This window comes from Engystomops pustulosus, chromosome 5 (assembly GCF_040894005.1).
Source record: "Engystomops pustulosus chromosome 5, aEngPut4.maternal, whole genome shotgun sequence".
NCBI lineage: Eukaryota > Metazoa > Chordata > Amphibia > Anura > Leptodactylidae > Engystomops > Engystomops pustulosus.
In genome coordinates, this window is record NC_092415.1 from 52,416,197 (window position 1) to 52,441,438 (window position 25,242).

At 41.9% G+C, this 25,242-nt stretch overlaps 2 protein-coding genes across 5 annotated transcripts in view; one reads left to right on the plus strand and one right to left on the minus strand.

The window, feature by feature from the left end:
- Positions 1–5,576, minus strand: part of SPIDR (scaffold protein involved in DNA repair) — a 259,050-nt gene extending 253,474 nt beyond the window's left edge. The window contains exon 1 of the mRNA XM_072151951.1: positions 5,413–5,576. Coding sequence (XP_072008052.1) covers positions 5,413–5,454 — 42 coding nt within the window. The 5' untranslated portion in view covers positions 5,455–5,576. The remainder of the gene's footprint in view (positions 1–5,412) is intronic.
- LOC140132777 (ethanolaminephosphotransferase 1-like) overlaps positions 5,517–25,242 on the plus strand; it is a 38,727-nt gene continuing 19,001 nt past the window's right edge. For 2 of the 4 annotated variants that reach the window (XM_072151953.1, XM_072151954.1), the window contains exons 1-2: positions 9,351–9,566; positions 21,570–21,638. In XM_072151953.1, the coding sequence (XP_072008054.1) occupies positions 9,510–9,566; positions 21,570–21,638 (126 nt within the window). In that variant the 5' untranslated portion in view covers positions 9,351–9,509. Of the gene's footprint in view, positions 5,660–9,350; positions 9,567–21,569; positions 21,639–25,242 lie in introns of those variants that run through there. The other 2 variants (XM_072151956.1, XM_072151957.1) reach the window with 2 other exon arrangements.

Here is a 25,242-nt window from a genome sequence, read left to right on the forward strand (position 1 = left end):
CTCCTTCTCTTGTTGCCGTGTCCTGCAATCCTGCTTATCATCTTGACTTAAACAATACAATAAAAAAGTTTAAAAAAAATAAAAATCATTGAAACTAGGATTAGACATCTGAATTTGTTATTGGGCATCTTCACAAGGGTACATCAGAGGTTACCAAGCTGTTGGCAATATTCACCTCACAAAGTTTAACTGCTTCAAATGGCTCATGCCCACAACAGTAAAAACACAAGGTACATGGTTGCAATTAATTAAAGCAAGTAAGTTTTTTATATGAACCATGTTTTTTTTACTGACCCATGTGTACAAAGCAGATGGCACTCAGAAGGCATCTGTGCGCCGCTCATAAAAGGAGGACAGGAAAAAAAAAAAAAAACAAAACAGATGCGAATCAGTGAGTATGTAGCATCTCGCCCGTCTCCCAAAGCTTTAGCCATGTCCCAGTCATCTTTTCACCAAGTCTTAATCTGCCTGGACTGTCTCAAGCCTTTCCCAAACTACTGCAGTACATTATTATAGGAGTGGTGATAAATATTGCATGTAAATAAAGGTCTCCAGTTCTGTTATCTCCCAATAGATAAAACAAAGCTGTAACTCCAACCTCCACCAGTATACACACTGCAGCTCTGACATATGGTTGGTTAAAGGGAACCTATCAACAGCAATTGGCCTAATAAACCAGTACCAGAATATTGTCAAGCAGCTGAACACCTTCTAATTTTAGTTTCTTTAACGGACCTTGGTGGTGGCATCATGCAGAACATCAACTTTGAAGTGAGATGTAAATCCTCTGTGATTGAAATCATTCATTAGTGATGTCTCTGTATGCAGGACCACCAATTACAGTGAAGGGGGCTTTCTGAGGAATAGAGAGCTTGACTTCAGTGATAAAATCTCCACCTCCTTGACTTTATACAACCAATTTAGATCTCAGTTCAAAGTAAATTTTCTAGACAGAGAGAGACATGATATTGAAGGTGTTCAGCCGCTTGACAAAATACTGGCAACGGTTTATTAGATCAATTTCTGATGACAGGTTCCTTTTAAATAGGTTGTCCAGAATTTGAAACACATGACTGCTCTCTTCCATTAACAGGTCCATATTAGGGTCAGTATTGCAGCTCAGCAGCATAGCAATGAATGTAGCCAAGCCATTTCACCAAAAAAGACCTAGTGTTTCAAACTTAAAAATATAAGGCCTCCCCTGAAAATAAGACCTAGCAGCAGTCATTGCCACAGCTCCCTCCATGCCATATAGTAGTATTAATAGATCATTTAGATATGCAACATGGGTAAAGGATTTATGGGATAAAATCACTGACTGTTAAGATTAGCGACCTGGTCAAGTCCTCATTGAAGGAAAGTGTAATTGCTAAAACATAAAAGATGGGGCCAATAATTCTAAAATTAATGGTTACTAAATTAAAATTGTTGCTTTTTGTTTATATATCCCTGGATAGGTAAATATACTGTATATTGCTGTACATGGAAATAGAGTCACAAAACTTTTCTTGATGGAATTCAGTTGGTGATGCCAAGTCAGTGAGGGCATGGTTATAATATATTAAAGGGGTTTTCCCACGAAGGAAAGTTAGGCCCTATCCAGGTCTCAGTGCTAAGACTCCCGCAGATCTATGGAGCCGCTGGAAATTGGCGAGCGCCGTGATCACCAATCTTCATGCATGGGCGTCTGCTCCAATAGCCTGAGGAACAACGAGGCGTCCAACAGACTCCTCATTTTCGCGATCTGCAGGAGTCTCAGTGCAGAGACCCCCACTGATCAGCAAGTTTTTTTTTTCAACAATAAATGTAAATTGTTGTTCATGGAAGTAAGACATCCCTTGAAAATAAGACCTAGTGCGTCTTTAGGAGCAAATATTAATAGAAGACACCTTCTTATTTTCGAGGTAGAATACAACCTACCCACAGTAAAGTACAGTGCTATTCATAAAAGAAAGCAGCCATGTCTTTCTTTTACCTGGAATATGTAATGACGATTTACATCTGCATAACATTAGTCTCATTTCTACTTCAAGCATTCATACATTTCCACTTGCTTGTTATTCAATAAATTAGTTTGAAATTTATTGCACCGTTCTATCCTCTTCTTGACCATCTGCACAACTTCAGAATATGGCAACAGTCAGTTATTCATTCATTTAAAACAGGGCATTAGGGAGAAGCCACCAGACCCCAATTTATTTGTTGTTGTCAAATTATGACATCCACAGGTTACCATAAAAAATGTATGAGCTAAGAATTCACAACATTAATCATGTTGCATTAGCATATTTCTTGGCATCTGTACTGAAATAAGGGGACACTTGGTTACATAGGTATCATAGTTGGAAAACAACATGTCCATCAAGTGCAATCAAGTGCAGGGATTGGATGGGTTTAATTATTATAGAACCACCAATTGCATTTTTCAGTACAAAGGCATCTAGGCCGCCGTTAGCGCTTTCTTGTGTCTCTGCCGTGACCTGCTACTGACATTAGGCTATTCCACAAATCCTATAGTTGCCTTGTCTCCTCTGGAGACTAACCCATTAAAGGAATGTTTCACATTTAATAGAATTCATCTGTGACACTTCTTCAACTACACGTCATAAAAAAAAAATGTAGCTGTGTGAAGATTTCCCATAACTTTAGGGATTGTCCCCCTGGCCATTCAAAGCCATGACTATTTGTTAGGCTGCATTCACACACATGTATGGGGGACGTATATACGGCCGATATACGTCCCCCATACACTTTTATGAGCTCATGGCATGGTACGGTGCAGCACACGTGCGGCACCGTACCGCTCCGTAGCCCGGGAAAAGATAGGACATGTCCTATCTTTTCCCTTATTACGGCGCCGTGGCCCATATGTCGCTATGGAGAGGGGCGGGGGTGAGCAGCGCTCACCTCCTCCTCTCCCCGCGCTGCTGTGTGCCCGCCGTGCTACGGTGCGGCGGGCACACGGCAGTGTACATGTAGCCTTAGGGGTGTAAATTTTCCCAATTCCGCTGTTCACCACCAATCCAGGTCCGCTCATCTCTATTCTTACCTCATTATGACCTACAGGTTTCCTCAAAGTTGAGAAAGTGCACCCTTGGCTTTTGATGTAATTTAACCTGGAACAACTTTCTACAATCTTTTTCTTTTTTTTTTTTTAACACAATCGGATCCCCTAGTAACTGGCCTCTACAGATTTTGCCCAGCAATTCTGTCAATCAAGTCCCTGTACATACAAACTTATAAGGGGACCTGGATATGTGTTTGTACAATTTACAGCAACACTTATGTGCTACAGCATATAGTCCACTTTCCTGATTGCACATGGACTTATGTTCACCTGGGTCGTACCTGGGCATAGGATTCTGCCGGGTGCAGGAGGGGTGAGAAAAATAGGACATGCCCATCAATTGCCAACATAATTTGCCAACAATAACTTATCGCTCCGTGTTCTTTCCCAACATTCAATAGTTTCAGCCCCCTGAGGATACCAATACAGTTGAAAGCATGAGAACAAATTTAGACATCATTGTAACTTCTCTCCAGGTTCTCTCTGTACAGGAAGAATCATGGGGCCACCAATGGGATCTTCAAAGATAATCCATCCCTATTTACACCTTCTCACGTTTCCTGCAGTTCCAATCAGTTATGGATGTGTCAACTTAAAAGAGCATTGAGAGCAGCATCTCAAGATGTCTGGTACTGCAGGAAGAATAGAGTCCTGGTCTTGTGAACTCTGTCCTGGGGAAACAGCCCGGGTGCCCACAGAAAGGTCTGAGTGCGACCTCTGGCACCCATGCAATAGGTTCGCCATCACTGGTCTATCACAACAAGCCCTCATTGTTGGATTGGTGGAAGTCCAACATGGCTTCCTCAGTAGAAAACGTCTGGTAAAAGTCCTACGGAACCAACTGCATTCAAATCAAATATGCAGTAGGGGACAGAGACCCTCTTTCATATTGGATAACACAATCAGTTATTCTTCAGGTCCATTGAACAAAAAAGGCAACACTATAACAATAAAAGTGCTGAATATTTTATTGATCACTAATCAAACTAGTGTAAACTTTATCGTTATACACTTTATTTATTCAATATTTTGCACCTTTTAGTCACATAAAAATGTTTTGGTATATCAAACCTAGCATGAAGCAGAGCTAACCATCAAACCTTCAATCATAAATGATCAAATTATTTATCAGCTTCTTTAGCGGAAACCTAATTGAACTGATAAATACATGGCAGGGGATATATCTTCTCCATTTTTGTTTTCTCTTCCTGGCTTGTATGATTTATAACTGAGGCCTTAAAGGGATATTCCCACCAAGACAAGTCTCTTATATGTACTCAGGATAACAAAATAACATTCTCTAATTCACTGTTATTAACAAAAAAATACAGCATTTCACAGATATAAGTCCAACCTGTCTCTCACAATTTGCAGTAAGATCACATAGAAGTCTATGGCACCCAGTCCCGGTGTGGTGAGAACACAGTGGGGCTTATTTACTAAGGTTCCGCAGACTTTCCGACATTTTGGGGTTTTTGCGCGGCTGTGACAAGTATTTAACAGGGGATTGTGTCGCACGGGATTGGATTGTACTGATTCTTATATTTGTTATTAATAGCCTCCTTTCTAAAAATCAACTTATAACAGTTCTGGCATTACCATAATTTTAAAAGGGTGTTACCAGAGTCCCGCTGTGCTATTGCATCACTGGCTGTTACACTGTACATGAGCTCCATCAGCCAGAAAAGAAGTCGATAATAGAAGGAAGAAGGCCATGGATAACAAATATAAGGGTGATGTCACACATGGCATTTTTGGTCCGTTTTTAAACATCCGTTTTCAGTCCATTTTTGGCAGTTTACCATGCGTTTGGCTGCTTACAACCCGTTTATTTATTAAGATAATTGGGAAAAACTGACCAAAAACGCCATGTGTGGCATCACCCTAAGAAGATTACCACAGTCAGGGTGCCTGGATCTATGAGAAAGCATCCCGGGCTATCACATTTTTCTGAAACACCTACTGTATTCCTCTATAGCACCCATTTGACTACTCCAAAAACAGTAATGCAAGTGCTTTATGGTGTCCCGATGTTGTCACATATAAACCTGCTCCCTTATGCCACCACAACACATAATCATGACATTTGGTGACACGTTTGCTTATTTTTACAGCCAAAACACAGAAAAGCACCACTTTTGTTCACAGGGCACAAGTTGCCATTCAACCCTAACCTTGCCAAAAGCAGCACCCGCTTCTGAAATTAGTAACACTAAAGAGTTAATAAGGTTCCTGTCAGAAAATCACGACCCTCATAGACAGAAGCCCAATACACATGGAGGCAGCACACACTGCACGGGGCCGAGGCCAGGACACGACTGCGGAAGTAACTACAAAAGTGTTACCTTCCCCTGTGGCATCGCGACTACATGAACCGCGCTGTACATATAATATGTTTTGACCCTTTCTCCATCCCGTAGTCCCGGGTCACCAAGACCGCTGTCGCTTGTTAGTCTCTGGCGCTCATATTCAATTACCACTTCTGATTGGTCGCTGACTGTCGGGAAACTCGCCAATAGGAATATGGGAAAGTAATTTACTCTGCGGCTGCGTGAAGCGGCGTGACGTCATGAATTCATTCAGCCGCAGGCTGTGAGTAGGTTTTGTTAAATAAAACAGACTGCGTTCACACGTTGCGTCTCCATTGCGTTTCAAAACGTACTTCAGACGGAAAGTGTGAACGCAAACTGAGTTAGTAGTCAGTTCCCATAAGAATCCACTCTGTTATACTATGTCGTGTTCATGTGTTAGCCTGGATTTACCAGCTGTGTGTTTTATGTAGTCAGTGCAGGTAATTTTTGAAATGGATTTACAACTTATGAGCTTTCCGCGGAATATCTTTATAACATCAGGGATTGTCAATGTGCCTACAGTTTTCTCATCTTCCCTCTTGGGTAAGGACAACATGTGCTAAACACGCAGGCTTTTCTTATTTGTAGCCAACTTGCATCTTTATTTTTGACGGAATTCATGTTATTGGAGGTGCTGCAGCATTTTTTCCTAACTTTCAGATCCCAGTGTTTTCTGATGACAGATTGGTTTTAAATTGTGGTTGCTTCACTTTTAAGCAACTTCTCACTTAGCCACATTGATTTCAAGAACATTTGTCACCCGTATGACTATAACAGTAGTCACATATTAAGCTTCTCTCTCGTATACACTGATGTGTCCAAAAAACAAGATTTGGGGGGGAAGTGCACTAACCTCTGGAGCTCATGCCCTTATTCCTGTTGTTTCATCTGATGATGAAACTTCGGAACGTCTACATTTTTGTATATCTATGATCTATGCGTTGTGAAAATCACTATATAAAGATATGTTATGACTATTCTTACTATTGAAGGAGGCTTTACTTTGGCTAGTACTTTGTTAGGACGCCATTAGTCAGGATAGAAGATCATATACGGTGTAGTACGGAGGCATATATAGAGGCGTAACTAGAAGCTGATGGGCGCCAGTGCAAGGTCTGTGCCAGGCCCGACTATAATCTATGGTTTATAGTAATAGTCTTCTCATATGGCACTTGGGCCACCGCACCCACTGAACCCCCTCAAACAGGACCGCATCTGCCATAAGACAGGGTGATGATCCCGCTTCAGGCGGCAGATTGCTGACCCCTGTTGGAGGCAGCAAATCACCAATCACAAATGCTGGTAAGTCTGCATATGTGCACCGTGCTTCAGGACACAGGCTGGCAATCACGCACGCTGGCCTTTGTCCATTCACAGACAACGCAGCATCTGGCAGGAGAAGAAGACAAAACGGCAGCAGCGGAGAATATTGGGGCTGGAGCCCGAAAGTAAGTATGAGGTTTATTCATTTTTTGGCAGGTGTCATAGTTTTGTTGTCTAATAAGGGGGGAGGGGGACTGTAGGTACTATCTATTGGGGTGGGGACAGTGCATACTATGTACTTGGGGGTGGTTGTGTACACCACCTGCCGGGGGCGGCTGTGTTTAGTATCTACTTGGGGGTGTTGTGTATACTATCTACTGGGGGGACTGTGTATCTTGTCTGCCGGGAGGGCTGTGTATACTATCTCCTGGGGGTGGCTGTGTATACCATCTACTGGGGGGCTGTGTATACTCTCTACTGGGGGTGGCTGTGTATACTCTCTACTGGGGGGTGGCTTGTATCTTTTTGGGGGGGGGGATGTGTAAACTATCTACTGGGGGTGGTTCTGTATACAGTATACTGGGGGCTGTGTATACTATTTACTGGGGGGTTGTGTAAACTATCTACTCAAGGGGCTGTGTATACTATTTACTGGGGGGCTGTGTAAACTATCTACTGGAAGCTTGCTCCAGTCTGTGGATGAAACAGAACCCCATTATGGTAGTGGTCTGGGCCATCTAGAGCCTGTTTGTTATATGAGTACATGTCCTCCAGCAACCACTGCTCCTAGCAGCTAGGTCGGAATTGCCTTGTAATTTAGCTGCAATTCCTATGTCCAGTCTGGTTTAGTGTGGCTGCTAAGCAATATAGAAATAGTACATAGAATAGCTCATTATGCACATTGGCTTACTAGAAAACTGACATTCAGGTTACTGAAGGAAACGAGAGGCAGGTATTATACAGTTAAGTGAATAAATACATTTTTAACTACTATGGACAACACAGAAGACAACGGAAGGGGGGGGGGGGGGGATTCTACAATATACCGACACTTTAAGTTTCTTAAATACCACTTATTTCCTAAATCTGCCCATTTACAACATTTGCCATGATTCTCTTTAGCAGATACTCCATCAAAAACGATAACATGGAAACATGGAAAGGAAAGGGTGAATATAGTGTTATGTGGTAGCTGTGCATTCAGAGATAACAGATCTTCAACTGTTCTGATTTCCAAAGTCTGAAGTCCATAGGTTAAATAAGCTTCTAAAGGAATTATTTTTAAAGGGCCATTATGCTGGAAATAAAAATCAATATGTGGTTTCCTTTTGGCTAATATTTTCTCAGAGAAAACAAAGCCTTGCTGCCCATAACACCAGTCACAGTTCAGTAATCTAGTTTTAGCTGAAACAGTTATAAGACTTAGTTTTTATAAAACTAGATTACAATTAAGGTTAGACCTGCAGCCATGGTCTTCTGTTCAGCAGAGAAGCAATATTTCTGGTGACACTATCTGATTTTGCAGTGTAGGAGGTGACTTTGCTGAATATGCAATATAAGGTATAGAGGTCCAGTCTCATTATTTTTGCCTGTTGCTTGGTACCGGTCTGAACTAATTGGGATACTTCCTGACATTATAATTTTGAAGTTTTAGTGGCACCTAAAGTAATACAATATTAGGAGTTCCCCTTGAAGGCCTTTTTCACAGATTCCCCTCCCCCCCCCCACTTTTTGGAACTGCTGTTTTGCAAGGAGGGACCATTGCACTGATTTTCGATCCTTAGTGGTGTTTAATAATAATAATCTTTATTAATATAGCGCCATCAAATTCCATAGCGCTTTACAAATCACAGTACAAATATAATAAAACATGACAGAGCACAAATATTCGTATGGAACAAAAGGAGTGAGGTCCCTGCTCGCAAGAACTTACAGTCTATGAGGAAGAGTGGGGTGACACAGGAGGTAAAAAGAATATAAAGTGGTCCGGCCATTCTTCATAATGGAATAAAACAAAATATAATATAATAAATAGAAGTGCTGTCGCTTGACCCAGTCATCAGCCGTCATCTTATATACAAAGTCCAGGGTGTATGGGACTGCAGAGAAGCTTGGTGTCTGCTGGTTGCTGGATAACAGATGGGAGGAGGACACAGGACGGGTTAGATAAAAAAAAAAAAAGTTAAAAATTCATACAGTTAACGAGTGTTATAGGCTTGCCTAAAGAGGTGGGTTTTAAGAGCACGTTTAAAACTTTGGAGGTTAGGTGTTAGTCTGATAGTTCGGGGCAGAGCATTCCATAGAATGGCTGCAGCTCTAGAGAAGTCTTGGAGACGTGAGTGGGAGGTTCGCACTAGGGTAGTGATTAATCTAAGATCACTGGCTGATCTAAGAGCACGAGTTGGGCGATAGACTGTTTAGTTTATGTTGTCTGAGCATTTAGAATATATGATTATTTATTAAATAATATATGTGCCTTAAATAATAATCCCCAGTACATGTAAACACAATAGACATTTGTTTGCTTATTTTTGTTTTATCCCATTTGATGTTTTTTTTTAAAGTAACAACTTTCCAGTACAAGTGAGCAAGGTGATACCTTTGCTTCTTAAATGCGTACCTGCCTTCCTGGCTAATGACATCAAGAATTGTGTTCTTCTCAGATAAGATAGCAGGACACAGAATGACAAACACACGTATGCTAGCTGTTCTTTCTGAGCCGGCTGCTTAACTACACAACCTGTATCCTGCTGCCTGGGGGAGACCGGTTACAGAGCAGATATTTCGGGACAGAAAAGCACTCCATTGTAGCCCAGTAAACAAACATCATGTTTAGTTACCAGTATATCACCAAAGATCAACTTGCTGGGTTTGACAAGTATAAGGTAAAATCATTTTTTTATTCATTCAGGTGTTTTGGTTTCATCTATGAGATAATTGGTGGTGATAAATTGTTATAGTTATTCAGGATCATGTGAATGGATTGCACTGTAGTTAAAGTTAAGAATATCTATGTTTGTAATTCCTATGTGTTCTTATTTGTGTAGAGTCTGTTCTTTCATGCAAATAAACTCCAAAGTCCTCAATTATGTGAGAACAAAGAGAATATTGTTATCATTTTTGTAATTGTCACTTTCTAAAGGTGCATTTAACTACCCCAGACAGTAATGTAATGCTGATGAGTATAGACAGTACAGTACAAAACATTTCAGCAATATAAACACAACATATGACAAATCAAGTTTATTTATTTTTTTTAGCTGAAATAACCTTAATTCTGTACCAGTTTTTTTTTTTTTTTTTTTCTTTTTAGTCAATGCTTTTTCCTACAGTATGAGAGAATGTGGTAAAATAAATTGCTAACTGTAAATTACGGAGCTGTTACACAAATAATTGGTAGGCAGCAAATCCGTAGAAAGTCCATCCAGCATATTAATTTGGTTGGTGTAGTATGGAATAAAAAATTATACTTCCATTCCACAGTTATCCAGAGTAAATTTGAGAATCAAATCAATACCGAACCAAAATACACCCGTAGTGGAAGTAGTAATATGTGGCGTTATCTGTCTTCTTATGATTCATTTTTATTACTAGGTAGTAGATGGTTAAAATTGTGCCAAGAATTAAAGGAGCCTGTCACCACCTTTTGAGCTATTTACAAGTTTCCATAGCACTGTATAAACCACTGCTCACCTTTCTTACCTAAAAATTCTGTTCATTCTAAAAGCATTAAATCACTTTTTAATTTAACCTGGCAGTTTGCCAGAATAAGGAGCGAGTCACAGGGGGTGGTTCTTTTTTTCAAACATTTGTCATGCACAGTTGGTCAAGGGAGGATGCGCAGCCATTCTGCCGCTGCACATGGCAAATGCTGAAAGTTTTGTGTGCGGGCACAAGAATTCAGTTGGAGACCTGGATAACATCAGAGGAAGGGAAGAGGAGCCAGGAGTGATGGGAGAGGCAGTTTGACACAAAGGAAAAAGATCCTCCTCCTCTGACTCGCTTCTCATTCTGGCAAGATTCCATGTAAGATTAAAAAGGGATTTAATGCTTACAGAAAGAACAGATTTTTTAGGTAAAATAAGGGTGGCCATTAGTTTATACAGTGCTCCCTTTAAGAAAACCCCAGTTATGCCTATTGTGTGTGCACTTCACAGACAGTAAATAAGGGGCTTGAGTTCCCTGGTTTGCAGCCCATGTATCATGAGAATGTGCGTTCTGAGTTCTGCGTGTTAGGCCTGCTCTGAATTTTGCATCACAGGCAGTGGGTGCATACTTGTGGATGTACCCATATCCGGACAAAAACAAATTATAAAACGTCACCTTTATTGTTACTATCTAAAATGGCGGTAGCATTGCTAATCGGTGCTCCATGGAAGAAAAAGTGATTTAAAAACACAGTGTGACACAGTTCTCTGGGCCTATAATGACCAGTTTAGTATTAATATATGCTGTAGCGTACAGGCGGCCAACACGTAGGGTTGTGGAAACGGGGCTGTAGATAAGGCGTTTATTCTCACGCTCAGATTTGTTTCAAATGATATGAAGATTGGTCAGTAGAGGTGTTATTGTTTGTAGCAGTTAAAGTACTGATTCTGGTCCTTATAATAGGCTTATGGAACGTCACACCTAATGTGGGGTATATCACATATACTGACTGATGGATATTCCCTCTATCCTAACCAATGGATGTAGTATAAGTTTGTGAACTGTCACATCTTGCAGACTATCTGGCCCTATATGAGGATTTTGGGCTAATCCTCACGTCCCAGGTGTCTTTTAGAAAACTTTATTGCAGGTATATGCTAATTTTTTATGCGGCTACTGGGGCGTGGAGTAGCCGGACATGAGGCTACTAGTCACGGCTACTCCACGCCCAGTAGCCACGTTACTCCGCCTACCAGGTAATCTTCGGCGTGCAGCTCCTGGTAGCTGCGCGCCCTCGTCCGAGTCCCCAAAGGCCTGCGTTCAGGTAACCCGGACAAAGATTACCTGGTAGGCGGAGTAACGTGGCTACTGGGGCGTGGAGTAGCCGCGACTAGTAGCCTCATGTCCGGCTACTCCACGCCCCAGTAGCCGCATAAAGAAATTAGCATATACCTGCAATAAAGTTTTCTAAAAGACACCCGGGACTTGAGGATTAGCCCAAAAAAGGGCTATCCTCACGTCCCATCCATCCACCTACCACCCCTTCTACCTTTATAGGTAGAATCGGGGTGATAGGTTCCCTTTAAAGGAAATCTACTGGGGAAACTACTTTCAGACTTGCCTACCTGCTCCGTTTCCTTCATCTTGTGCATGTCCAGCAACAAGCTCTGCTTAGGCGCTGTAGCTCCTTTTTTTGCTGCCGGAGACTACTTGAGAAAGTAGTTTCCCGATGGTAGTTTTCCTTTAATGAGGAGTGCTAGGCCTGAGAAGAGAAGTGGTCCTAGGGCAGAGCAGTAGGAGAAGTAGTGTGCACAGCTGAAGAGAAGACACATCTCAATGAATTGTTATTCTTTCTACAATGTTTGAAGCACATGTAAGTTTTTAAGTGCATTATACGCAAAGGTCAGTTTTGGTTTCACATAAAACAAATCCGTTATCCAGGACTTTTCCCCCAAAACAGTTTACACCATAGTATAAATTCTCTCTATGTTTTGTCGAAGGGACTTATCTGTTGTATGTGTGTCTGATCTAAGTGAAAAGGGCTTATGATTAATTAACCAAAATTAGATCTTATTACTTCTAGTGGCCTACTTGTGCACTTAAGTGTTGGATTCTGTTGCAAGTTGACATTGAAAATAAACTAACCCTTTAAGGACCTCGCCTTTTTTGTTTTTTCATTTCCATTTTTCCCTCCCCACAATCAAAAATCTATAACTTTTTTATTTTTACACGTACAGAGCTGTATGACGGCTTGTTTTCTGTGTAACAAATTGCACTTCATAGAGATGGTACTTATTATTCCAGGATGTGTACTGGGAAGCGGGAAAAAAATCTAAATGCAGTGAAAATGGTGAAATGGGGAAAATGCCGTTTTCTTGTGGGTTTGGATTATATGGCTTTCACTGTGCGCCCCAAAAGACAGGACTACTTAATTCTTAATTCTTTGGGTCAGTGCAATCACAGGGATACCAAATTTGTATATGTTTTCAAACATTTACAAAAATTAAAAACGTGTGTAGAATTTTTTTTTCTATTTTGGCGCTAATAAATTTTTCTTACTTCAGTGTACAGAGCTCTGGGTGGTGTAATTTTTTTGCGACTTCTGATGAAGTTTTCAATGCTACCATTTTTAGGACTGTATGACCACTTGATGCGCCGTTATCTTTTTGAAGCCGTCGGCAGCTTTGCCTGTGGCAATGTGCGGGTTAACACCCACTAGCACCGATCACGGGTGTTACCAGTAAGTCTTTGCTGCGATATTCACCCACGGCCGACCCGTGACGTGCTATTACGTCACGGGTTGTGAAAGGGTTAAAGGCAAAATCTATATTGAATAATGTTCAGAAAACAGTTTTAGTTTAAAAAAAACGTAGCAGCTGACAATCTACACCATAAATCTGAAAGAGCTTCTGATGCAAAGGCATGGATATTTGTGAAATGCATGGCACAGTCACAAAAATTACTCTGATTGGTAGAAATATGTCACATGATTATTCTTATATAATTGGGCGAAACTAAACTTTTTGTAGCAGTAGTGATGGATGTACTGTCAAAGGGGTTTTCTGAGACTAACATTGGTGTTTGGTGTAAATTAATAGGCTATAATATCAGTTTTTAAGTGTTCCCCTTTCAAAAATATTGACATGCTCACACGTCTCTTTCCAGAGGTGTGACATTTTCTCTTCTTAAGCTAGCGGTCAAAAATCTTCAGCAGCTGTGAAGTGGGTGGATACTAACCTTTTCCTGTATCTGCTCTGAATCAAATTGAAGCTACCCACAGTTCCATTTATGCTGTGTGTTCTCTCTTTAAGTAATTTAGCCTCAAATCCAGTAAATTACAGGTAAACCCTGCATAGTGTATAAAAAGCCTATAAAGTAACCAGCCTTCCAGCTTTCGTCACATGAAAGATCATGGAGAATGTAACAAATAGTAGAAATCAGCAGTGAAATGTTACATAAAGTTTATAGTCTCTGCTGTGTGCATACTAAGGATTAACATCATCCTACTATGCAGAAAGTGTCCAGAGGGGCAAGGGTTTGCAGAGGAGTGTATGACACAGCATGAGGTGCAAAGAAAGTTCTGCAGAGCCACAGACTGAGATTGAGGAACTGATAGAGAAAGGGGTGGATATTTTACCTCACTATTCTATGTGGGAGACTTCTGCCTGCACAGATCAGCACACATTCAGGCACATATAGAGAGCTTTGTCATATGACCTCCCCCTCTTACCTCTACAGTGATCAGGAAGCAGCAGCCCTCCTCTCTGTGAGGCCGAAGAGTTGTTTACTGGATGGTTTCACAGTGATTATCAGCACAGCCAGGGGAAGCCGCTACTTCAGGAGGAGGTCAAACTAATGAGGATAGCAAAGAAACTGCTACATATAGGTAATCAAGATAATAGGCATAGTTGTTCTACAACCCAAGAGCTATTAACAAGCACATGGCTGTACATTGCATAGAAGTTTGGTTTACTAGTGCAGCTCCGCCTCTTCTCTTGAATGGAATAGAACTGCATAGAGGCCATGTGACTTGCTTGTAAAGTGAATAAGTATGAGCTAATTACAGAGAATTTGCTTATTAAGGCCACTTTGTGGGCATGTGGACACATATTGCCATTGATGCTCAAATGGGGAATTCTGGGAAATATGCAAATATGTTTTCCAGGATGGAATAAGAAAAACATTGCCTAATTTAGCTACCTTGTAAAGCAACCCCTTGACCCTGTATGGAGAGCTCCTACTTCTCGACCTTAGTCAAAAGCTAAACCAGTTCTGTCTACAGTACACTGTACTGTCTACAGTTGGCAGCCTTTTGCTGTTCATGAAATGCCTTTGAATAATTGATGATCAACAAGTCTGACCACATATATAAAAAGCGGTTTGCAGCCGTATGTAACCACAATACCAAAGAGAAAAGACTTTAACAATGATCATAAAAAAAGCAATTGTTGCTGCTCTTTCAATCCAGGGGAGATTATTAGACAATTTGAAGTCTGCCATTCTACATTGGGAAAGATTATTAACAAACTTCTTAGGAGTGAGTCTCAGCAAATTAAATTAACTTTGCAATGTTAAAAAATCTAAATCAGAAAGCATCTTCACTGGGAAATTATTCAAGAACACTGTCTAAGACTGATTAGTTATATATTGAATCATGGAGGGACTTTTCCATTTATACTTAAATTTTGGAAAATAATGACACTGAATGTTTTGTGTTTCTTAACTTTGGTTGTATGCACCTAATTTTGAGAGCTTCTAAGGGTCAGATGTTTTTGTTCTCATACATAAAACCATAGATTTCACAGAGTGGGTGCTTTCTTTTTCTCTTGACTGTATATCTTATCAATTATCCGTCTGCATAATTCCATTTTAATTATCTAGTTTTTATCAGGGAAAACTTTGGCTTCTGTCAGCATATTCCCTCAAAGTGTCATGTCATCTGTGATATACCAAGGGTCTGTGATATCCAAGCCTCTTACTTAAAAAGCAGTCTTTAATCAGCATGTTCTTATATAAATCATAATTTATGGAAAATCTTCAAATTTTTTGCTTTTGCAGAGTACAGTCTGCCATAAACTGTATATTTTACGAAGCGTATAAAAGGGAGCTGCATAAAGTCTGTATTCTGGTCTATAGTCCTGCTCACCACAAGAGATAAAAAGAGCAGAAAAATGTCACAGAGAAGCAGCTTTCTTTATTAAGCATATTCTAAATTTTACTGTTATTGCTGGCGTCTTTAATTTTTGCAATAAAGAAAATTAGCTTAAATTAGCTTTAAAAGTTTAGTTACATTTACACATTTTAATGTCCTCATGAATATGCTGCCTGCCTTTCAGGTTTTTTTGCGACACATAGAGTTAGTTAAAAAGGTAATAAGAGTTTAAACATTTTTTTTCACTTTTATTTTTATTTGGGGTTAAAAGTGGGAAAAAAAGGCTTTTTTTAGTAATTTATAGTCCTTTTTTTTAATTTTCAAATTAACTCAAAATGTACATTATTAATAAATTCCCTATTTTGTTTCAGTCGTTTTGATATATAATAGGGCTTATTTACTTAGGGTCACAGATCGCACTTTCATCATACTGTTCATGTTTTTCGGGATTTGTGCAGCTTTGACAGGAGTTTAGCAGGAGATTGTGTCGCACGCGATCAGGTTGTGGCGCAGCTGCGCTGGCTTTCATGCGTCAGAAATCGGGGGGCGGGTCATTGGACGATCCAACGGATTCGGACTGAGCAAAATTTCAAATTGTGTAGTAAGACAATGCACTTACATACATCGAAAAGAAGAAGGTGAACTCCAGAGGACCTGAGCGTGGAAGCGACACATCCACGATATCGGGCGCATGATCTTAGTGAATCGCGGCACAGTACATTATCGTCGGAACAATGCACTTTGGGTGAACTCCTCGGACAGGTAAGTAAATGTGCCCCAATATGTATAGTCAAATGAGGCGACTATTGCGATGCTTTTTGTAGTGTAGCGGGTGCTTTTTTTAATTTACATACATTATATACATTTATATACATTATATATTTATGAATATGTATTAATATTTTTGTGTGTGTGTTTTTACTTTATATGTCCCCCATGAGGTCATAAATGGGGGACATTTTCCTCCCTTTTTTTTTTTTTTAAAACATAAATTGACTGTATTAGGGAGCCTCCATGGAAATCTGTTTCATCACACAGCACCTTTGTATTTCTTGTTAGTATTGTCAGTCCTGTTACATTTCAGGGGCTGGACTTAAAGCCCTAGGTTAGTGTCCTCAAAATGATGTGCTGTTGGATCTCTGCATTGTACTACTCCACAGTACGCATTACATGTGGGAAGGTAAGTCCTGCTACAATGTTGGATTATAATGAATTTTTTTGCAATCCTGATACTGTTGTCAACAAACAACAAATAGTACCATTACACAGCTCTCCAGGGATGTTTCATCCTCATGATCAGCCCTATGTAATTCCTCTAATAAAGATCAAGTATGTAGGGTTTTATTGTAATACAGCAGTTTGATGCAGCATTCGGCATATAATGTAAATTAGTGTTATACTGTAAAGGGAAAACACCCTATGGGAAGAAAAAAAAGTAACATATATTAATTCTGCTCTGACTCCCTGCTCCCACACCTCTCTGGTACATCTGGGTTTTAAGCACTGCCCTGAAATTTTGGGGATGTCACAGGTCTTCAGCCAATGACTGCTCTTCTTGGACCTAAGAACAGCAATGGAAGCACGCTCCCATGGTCAACGGAAGTGACACTCATTTGCCATAGTGGGTTGCATGAACCCCTTCCAGTTAGGTGCACCAGAGCGGTGCGGGACCCAGATTAGGGCAAGTATTTTCCTGATATGCCAAATTCATATAGTTTATTTTGTATGTTAATTAGCCCTGGCTGTGATTGGCTAGGGATTTCCCTCCTAACCAATCACAGTCATGGCTAGTAGGTAGGTGCGTCAATATGGTGCATTGGCTGCACTGCCGCCAATCCAGCAATATGTCCAGATCGCTTGGACTGCACCCAAACCATAGAACGATCCCGCTCATCTCTAATTTTAATCACTTGCTAAAAATCAAAATTCTTAGTCTGACAACCCTAACTTTTATATAGTTGTGCCTTCAACGTTTTGTAAGGGGTAATTGTTTGCAGGACCATTGACACAGTTTTCAATGCTGTCTGGGAATCATTTCATAATTTTCCTATGTATTGACTTTTATGATGTTTACAGCATTGTCTTATGAGATGGGGATTAAATATTCATTTTATGTATACTTATCTCTCTTTGTAACTTGCATGAGTCAATGGAAAGTCATCTTTGGGAATTCAGTGGGAGGACACAAATTACATTTGGCTAATGACAAGTACATTTGTACTATTTTTACATTTATTGCTTTTTATCACAGCAAGTCTTATAGCACCTCCTGGTACGTTTGTCAGTTAATAGTAAACTACAGAGTCAGCGCCTCACATGGCAAACATTCAATAACCTTGTAACAGATAAATCACTATTGTTTCATATCTCTAGTATGCATGGCAGATGGTTCTACCTACTTCTTAACCCTTTATATTCATACTGTTGTTAAAATCTTTCAATAATTGAATTTACATGTCAGTGTGGAATTTTAAGACATGGTTAAAGGAGTATTCCCATCTGGACATTGACATTTATTTTAATTTATCTATGCAGATAAATGTGAATGCCCAGATGGGAATACACCTTTAACATTCTGTTGACCATCACTAAACCCCATCTCTCACTCTCCAACCTGCACAGACTGTTAGAGGAATATGGCAAACTATCAGGGTACAAGGTCAATGTTGGCAAGACTGAAGCCCTCCCTATTAACCTACCCCAGGATATGTTGGCGCTTTTAAAATCCCATTACAGTTATAAGTGGCAATCAACCTCCTTAAAATATCTGGGAGTAAATTTGACTCCTAGCTATAGATTGTTGTACTCGCACAACTTCCCTCCGTTCTTTGACTCTCTGAGAAAGTTATTGGACAAGTGGAATAAAATGCTGATCTTCTTCTTTGGGAGATTTCCCCCTGGAGTCCCAACACTCTCCCATGACCTCCTTTCTATTTAATCCGCGTCTGCCCTACAGTCTTACAGGGCAGATGTTGAGAACCTTTTCCGCTTTGCTGATATTGTAGATTTTAGCTTAAAAACCATTCTAGACTTTCCAGACCTACAAACTAGTTTTGAGCTCCCATCATCCTCTCTCTTCTGTTATTAACAAATTCCATTACATATGGGACTGTATAGGCAGTGTGTCAGCCTTTGCATCAGCATAGGCTGACAGTGTTAATACCCTGCCCATCGATATTGCAGGGTATTATAAAGAACACGCAATCGAACGATTGCTTGATTATGTTCCATAGTGGGACAAGTAAAAAAGATTTAAAAAAAAAAAAAAAGTAGAAAAAAAGGTTAAATAAAAATTAACTAATAAATTAATTAACAACCCCCAGAGCCCCGTTACACAGTAAACATACATATACAATAAAAAAAAGGGAAAATCACCATACAAACCCAACATATGCAGTATTGTCACCTCCTTAATGACCCGTACAATAAAACAAAATCATTATAAAACCCAAAAAATTTTAAAAACCACCAAAAATTGTGATTTTTAACTATTTTAAAAAACAAGCTCTCTTCCAGATATGTGGACTAAAAATGTAAAGAGTTATGCTTTTTGGAAAATTGTAATGTAATAACAGTAATGATCCCCACAAAAAGTCAATTCTGAAATCTCCTTGAAAATACAGAAACCTTATGTGTCACGGCTGCTCCCGTGATCCCTGTCTCGGATTGCGGGCGCATCCATGCTCCTCCATGTGCCCCCGCTGCAGCCCGGTTACGTCACTCACCTCTCCCGGCTCCGGCTCATCCCCGGACTGCCGTGCGCGCGTCCCCTGCCGAAAATTTAAAGGGCCAGCGCACCGCTAATTGGTGCACTGACTGAACACCTCACCTTTATCCTGCCTCTTCCTGTGTCCCCTGCCGGATCTTTGTGCCTCACTGCCTAAGAGAAAGCTTCCTGGTGATTATTCCTGCGTTCCTGTGTATTCCTGCGTTCCTGTGTGTCTCCGCTCCTGAGTCCTGTGTAGCCGTGCTACCTGAGTTCCTCCGTGTTGCTGTCTCCCGTGTGCTTGTGTTCCCGTTCCCACCGGCCTGGACCTCCCATTGCTGACCCCAGATTTGGACTTGACCTTGCTTCTCTGCCGCCTGCCCTGAGCCTGGACCTGACTACGACACTGTCTTCTGCTAAGGGACCATCGCGGGCAGCCGCTACCTGGTGGTAGCCTGCCGCAGCAAGTCCAAACCGTTTTGCGGCGGGCTCTGGTGAAAACCAGGTGCCACTTAGACTCCGGTCCCAGGTATCGGCTAGTTCCATCTCCTGCAGTGGTCCAGAGGATCCACTGATTCTGACATTATGGGGCAGATTTATCAAGCAGTCTGAAAGTCAGAATATTTCCAGTTGCCCATGGCAACCAATCACAGCTCAGCTTTCATTTCACCAGTGCTCATGAATATTTTAAAGGGGAGCTGTGATTGGTTGCCATGGGCAATTGGAAATATTCTGACTTTCAGACACTTGATAAATCTGCCCCTATGTTTGATTTGTAAGCCATGTGACATCAAAATAAATTATCCAGACTTTTCAAATATTATGGAAACATAAAGCAGACATATGGGAAATGTTATTAAGCAACTAATTTAGGTGGTAAAACTATCTGCCTAAAAACTAGATAATTTTGATTTTTTTTAAATATCATTTTTTTAAATTTTTTTTATAAATAAATGCAAAACTTATCAGCCAAAATTTACCACTAAAATGAAGTACAACATGTGATGAAAAAAACAATCTCATAGACGCTTTGATCAGTAAAAGTGTTCAAAAGTTATAAACATATAAAGCGATGCATTTCAGAATGCAAAAAATGAGGTTGAGCCTTAAGCTGTAAACTGGCTACATCCCAACAATTGTAAAGTATACAAACTTTTAACGTAGAAAAAAAGAGGAGGTTGCTCCACAAGTGAACTAAAACAGTAGTTTATTCCATATAAATGTTTAAAAACATGGGGAAAAAGTGCACATAAATAAAAAAAAGTTTACGCGTTTCAGACAGACAACCGCCCTTAGTCGTAACCATACAATGATTGAGCATAACGCATGTTTATACAAACAATAGGAAATGACGAGGGAGGGGAAAAGGGAAGGGGGGGGGGGGAGACAGCAAACCAATGAAACAAATGAACAAAGACAAAAAAACTAATTTGGAAATGCATATTTGAGGAAACCAAGTAGCTAGTATAAGTAGAGTAAGTCCGTTTTATGATTTAACCCAGATGGGAAGGAGGTTTGTAAAGTAAGTATCCAAAACCCTTCGCGAGATAAAAAAAGTTTTCTCCAATCTCCACCTCGCCTTGTTGATGGAATTTGTCCGGGATGTATTAGAAGTACTTTTGCTGCTGCACTAATCTAAAATAACCAACTATCTAATTTACGTTAAATAGCTATCTACAGGTGTTTAGCTGCTAGCAGAGGTTTAACCTTGTACCTCCAGGTTAATCTCCATTTGCCATGCTTTCTAGTAGCCATGGGAAAGCGTGTAGGATGAGAGGAGATGTGTTGGGAGGGGCAGTAGTACATAAGTGCAGGTAAAAGGGACTTTATGTGTTGTCAAAAGCATGAGACTCAATACATGCTTCAGGTCAACCGATTACAAACATGCTGTCCTGCTTAATATGAATGCCCTCAGTACTCTGGCCTCAGTGCCTTTAGCTGATGTGTTGAACTTCAGGAATAGCTGAATATGATTTTATAAGAAGGGATGATAGATATACCAGGCTGTGTCTAAGGCTAGGAAGAACCGAGGAGCATGACACAGGTATCTGGAATTATTCTTAAAGGCTCTCTCCAGCTGTGCTAACACTAATTTTTGTGTGTAACTTTACAGTTACACCTTAATCACCTTGAGAAGTTCTGTTAAATTATCTTCAAATTAACTCCCTAGTTTTATATAGTTTCCCATTCATTTGTATGGGGAGTACTGAAAAAGCATACTGTAAACTGTGTATATGCCACAGGGATTAAAAACGTATAAAAAAAACTATGAATTTTCTAGCTTAGTAACAATATTATGAGAGCATGATACATTCATTTATTGTTGCACCATGTTATATAAAATTTCCTCACAAAGTGAAATTGACAGCTGTTCTTTTTCAGTATAGTGCAGTGGACACAAATCCCTTATCTGTATATGTAATGCAGCATGTATGGAACAAAGTTGTACAGGTGAGTTGCATTTACCTTGTTTTTTACCATTTAGTTTTATTATGTATTTTAAGTTAAGACATTTAATCAAAAGAGATTTATCTGTAAAACCTTTCTAATAAAAGAGAAAGCTTATTGTACATAACCTGACAGTCTGCTGATGGCATATATTGGATACCAATTAATCAGTTGTGCCCCAAGAGATAAGTAGACTAGACTTAAGTTTAAATACTACAGTAGTTATATACAGGGCCGGATTAAGGTTGGTGGGGGCCCTAGGGCGCAAAATCTGGTGGAGGCCCCCAATAAGTGGAGCGTACACACACGTCCTCCTGCTTCCTTTCCACTATCCCAGCAGTAACACCGCTACATACAGCCGCCTCGCCCCCAGTAACACCGCTACATACAGCCGCCTCGCCCCCAGTAACACCGCTACATACAGCCGCCTCGCCCCCAGTAACACCGCTACATACAGCCGCCTCGCCCCCAGTAACACCGCTACATACAGCCGTCTGGCCCCCAGTAACACCGCTACATACAGCCGCCTCGCCCCCAGTAACACAGCTACATACAGCCGCCTCGCCCCCAGTAACACAGCTACATACAGCCGCCTCGCCCCCAGTAACACAGCTACATACAGCCGCCTCGCCCCAGTAACAAAGCTACATACAGCCGCCTCATCCCCAGTAACACAGCTACATACAGCCGCCTCACCCCAGTAACACAGCTACATACAGCCGCCTCATCCCCAGTAACACAGCTACATACAGCCGCCTCGCCCCCAGTAACACCGCTACATACAGCCGCCTCGCCCCCAGTAACACCGCTACATACAGCCGCCTGGCCCCCAGTAACACCGCTACATACAGCCGCCTGGCCCCCAGTAACACCGCTACATACAGCCGCCTGGCCCCCAGTAACACCGCTACATACAGCCGCCTGGCCCCCAGTAACACCGCTACATACAGCCGCCTGGCCCCCAGTAACACCGCTACATACAGCCGCCTGGCCCCCAGTAACACCGCTACATACAGCCGCCTGGCCCCCAGTAACACCGCTACATACAGCCGCCTGGCCCCCAGTAACACCGCTACATACAGCCGCCTGGCCCCCAGTAACACCGCTACATACAGCCGCCTGGCCCCCAGTAACACCGCTACATACACCCGCCTCATCTCCAGTAACACAGCTACATACAGCCGCCTCACCCCCAGTAACACAGCTACATACAGCGGCGACAGCACAAAACATATATATATATATATATATATATATATATATAGAGTATATACATACATTCCATATACACAGTATATACAAAAACCACATCATTCACATATATAAATGTACACACATATCTATACACAGTATATACATCTATACACAGTAAACACACAGTAGATGCATAAATACACTGTATATACACTGTATATACACTGTATATACACAGTATATACACAGTATATACATATATACACACACAGAAAAACACATATGTATATACTTACCTGTTAGGGTTGACCGGGTGCCTGTTTGTTCGGGCGGGTGGGGGGTCTTGACGGTGCTTGTTCGCCAGGAAGTCGGTCGGTTGCTTATTCGGCCGGGGAGGGGGGGCGGTTGCCGGGTGCATGTTCCTTCCGGGGGGGGGGGGGTGAGCAGGGAGCGGGGGGTGGTGAGCGAGTGGAGCGGGGAGCGGGGGTGGTGAGCGAGTGGAGCGGGGAGCGGGGGTGGTGAGCGAGCGGGGAGCGGGGGGTGGTGAGCGAGTGGAGCGGGAGCGGGGAGCGGGGGTGGTGAGCGAGTGGAGCGGGGAGCGGGGGTGGTGAGCGAGTGGAGCGGGGAGCGGGGGTGGTGAGCGAGCGGGGAGCAGTGCGGGGAGCGGGGGTGGTGAGCGAGCGGAGCGGGGTGTGGTGAGCGAGCGGAGCGGGGAGCGGGGGGTGGTGAGCGAGCGGAGCGGGAGCGGGGAGCGGGAGCGGGGAGCGGGAGCGGGGAGCGGGGGGTGGTGAGCGAGCGGGGAGCGGTGCGGGGAGCGGGGGGTGGTGAGCGAGCGGAGCGGGGAGCGGGGGGTGGTGAGCGAGCGGAGCGGGGGGTGGTGAGCGAGCGGAGCGGGGAGCAGGGGGTGGTGAGCGAGCGGAGCGGGGGGGTGGTGAGCGAGCGGAGCGGGGAGCGGGGGGTGGTGAGCGAGGGGAGTGGTGAGCGAGCGGAGCGGGGGGTGGTGAGCGAGAGGAGAGCGAGCCGGGCGGGGAGCCGGAGGCGATGTTAACCTGGGATTGAGCGGGGTTGCTTGTCACCAGTGGCGGGGGGCGGCTCCCCACGCAGCAGGATGAGTGGGCGGGCAGTTTATGTAGGGGCTTGATCGCCGGGGAGGAGCTCACCTATGCCCGGAGGCGGAGGGCGGCGTTCCGCTCATGAGGGGGGGCACGGGAGGTGCGAGCTGGTGGGGGCCCCTAGGGGGGGCAAGATGGTGGGGGCCCCGGGGCTCGAGCCCCGGGAGCCCCGCCTATAATCCGGCCCTGGTTATATATAAACATTTTCACAGTCCAGCTGCTACTACCAACATACAAACAGGTATATTAACACAGCTCTGTAGGACCAATACCTAACATTGTCTGTAACTTTTTATGGTCGACACTGGTGAGAGTTTACCTTTGATGATTCAATTTTTGCCTTGTTTTAATCATTGTGCGGATTCAAAAGGAGTGGAAAATGTTAAAATACTTCATGGGACCCAATGGAATTACCAAATGTGGGGAGGGGGAGGACACACCACTTATTACCCAGGGTAGGTCTCAGAAGGTAATGCGACCTAGCATCAATGTAAATTAATTACAGTCTGGAATTGTTTGTTAAATATGTTTATTTTAGTTGTTAATTGACAATGTGAAATGCTGTCAGTTTCACAATACACAGACCTTCCAACAGATATTATAGGATGGATGGATAGATAGATAGAGGCAGTCCCCGGGTTACATACAAGATAGGGTCCGGAGGTTTGTTCTTAAGTTGAATTTGTATGTAAGTTGAAACTGTATATTTTATAATTGTAGATCCAGACAAAAAAAATTTGGCCCCAGTGGAGTTTAAACATTTTTTGCTGTAATGGGACCAAGGATTATCAATAAAGCTTCATTACAGACACCTTACAGCTGATTATTTCAATCTGGGACTATAGTAAAGCATTCAGAAAGCTTCACCAGAGGTCAGAGGGGTGTGTCTGTAACTATGGGTTGTCTGTAAGTCGGGTGTCCTTAAGTAGGGGACCGCCTGTAGATAGATTAAAAAAAATAGAAAATTTTTGTTTCTCACAACTTTGGAGTGCTGCCTTTTTTTCTTTATTAGATAGATAGATAGATATTATAAGGCAATTATGAGCGAATGCTTTGTTATACTGAACAAGTACTGCTTGTATACTTGTGATACTGGAATGTTCAATATGACTTGATTACCTTTTCTATGTAATGTGTATACTTTAACAAAAACAGTTAAAAAAAGACTTAGTCGGCTTGCACATGAATATTGCAATAATCCGTCATGTGTATCTACCGTTACCCAACTTCCTGTTAAATACTCTCCTTGCTTTGGTGTAGAAGCATTGATAAATTTCCACTCTTTGTGCACAGCCATAAAT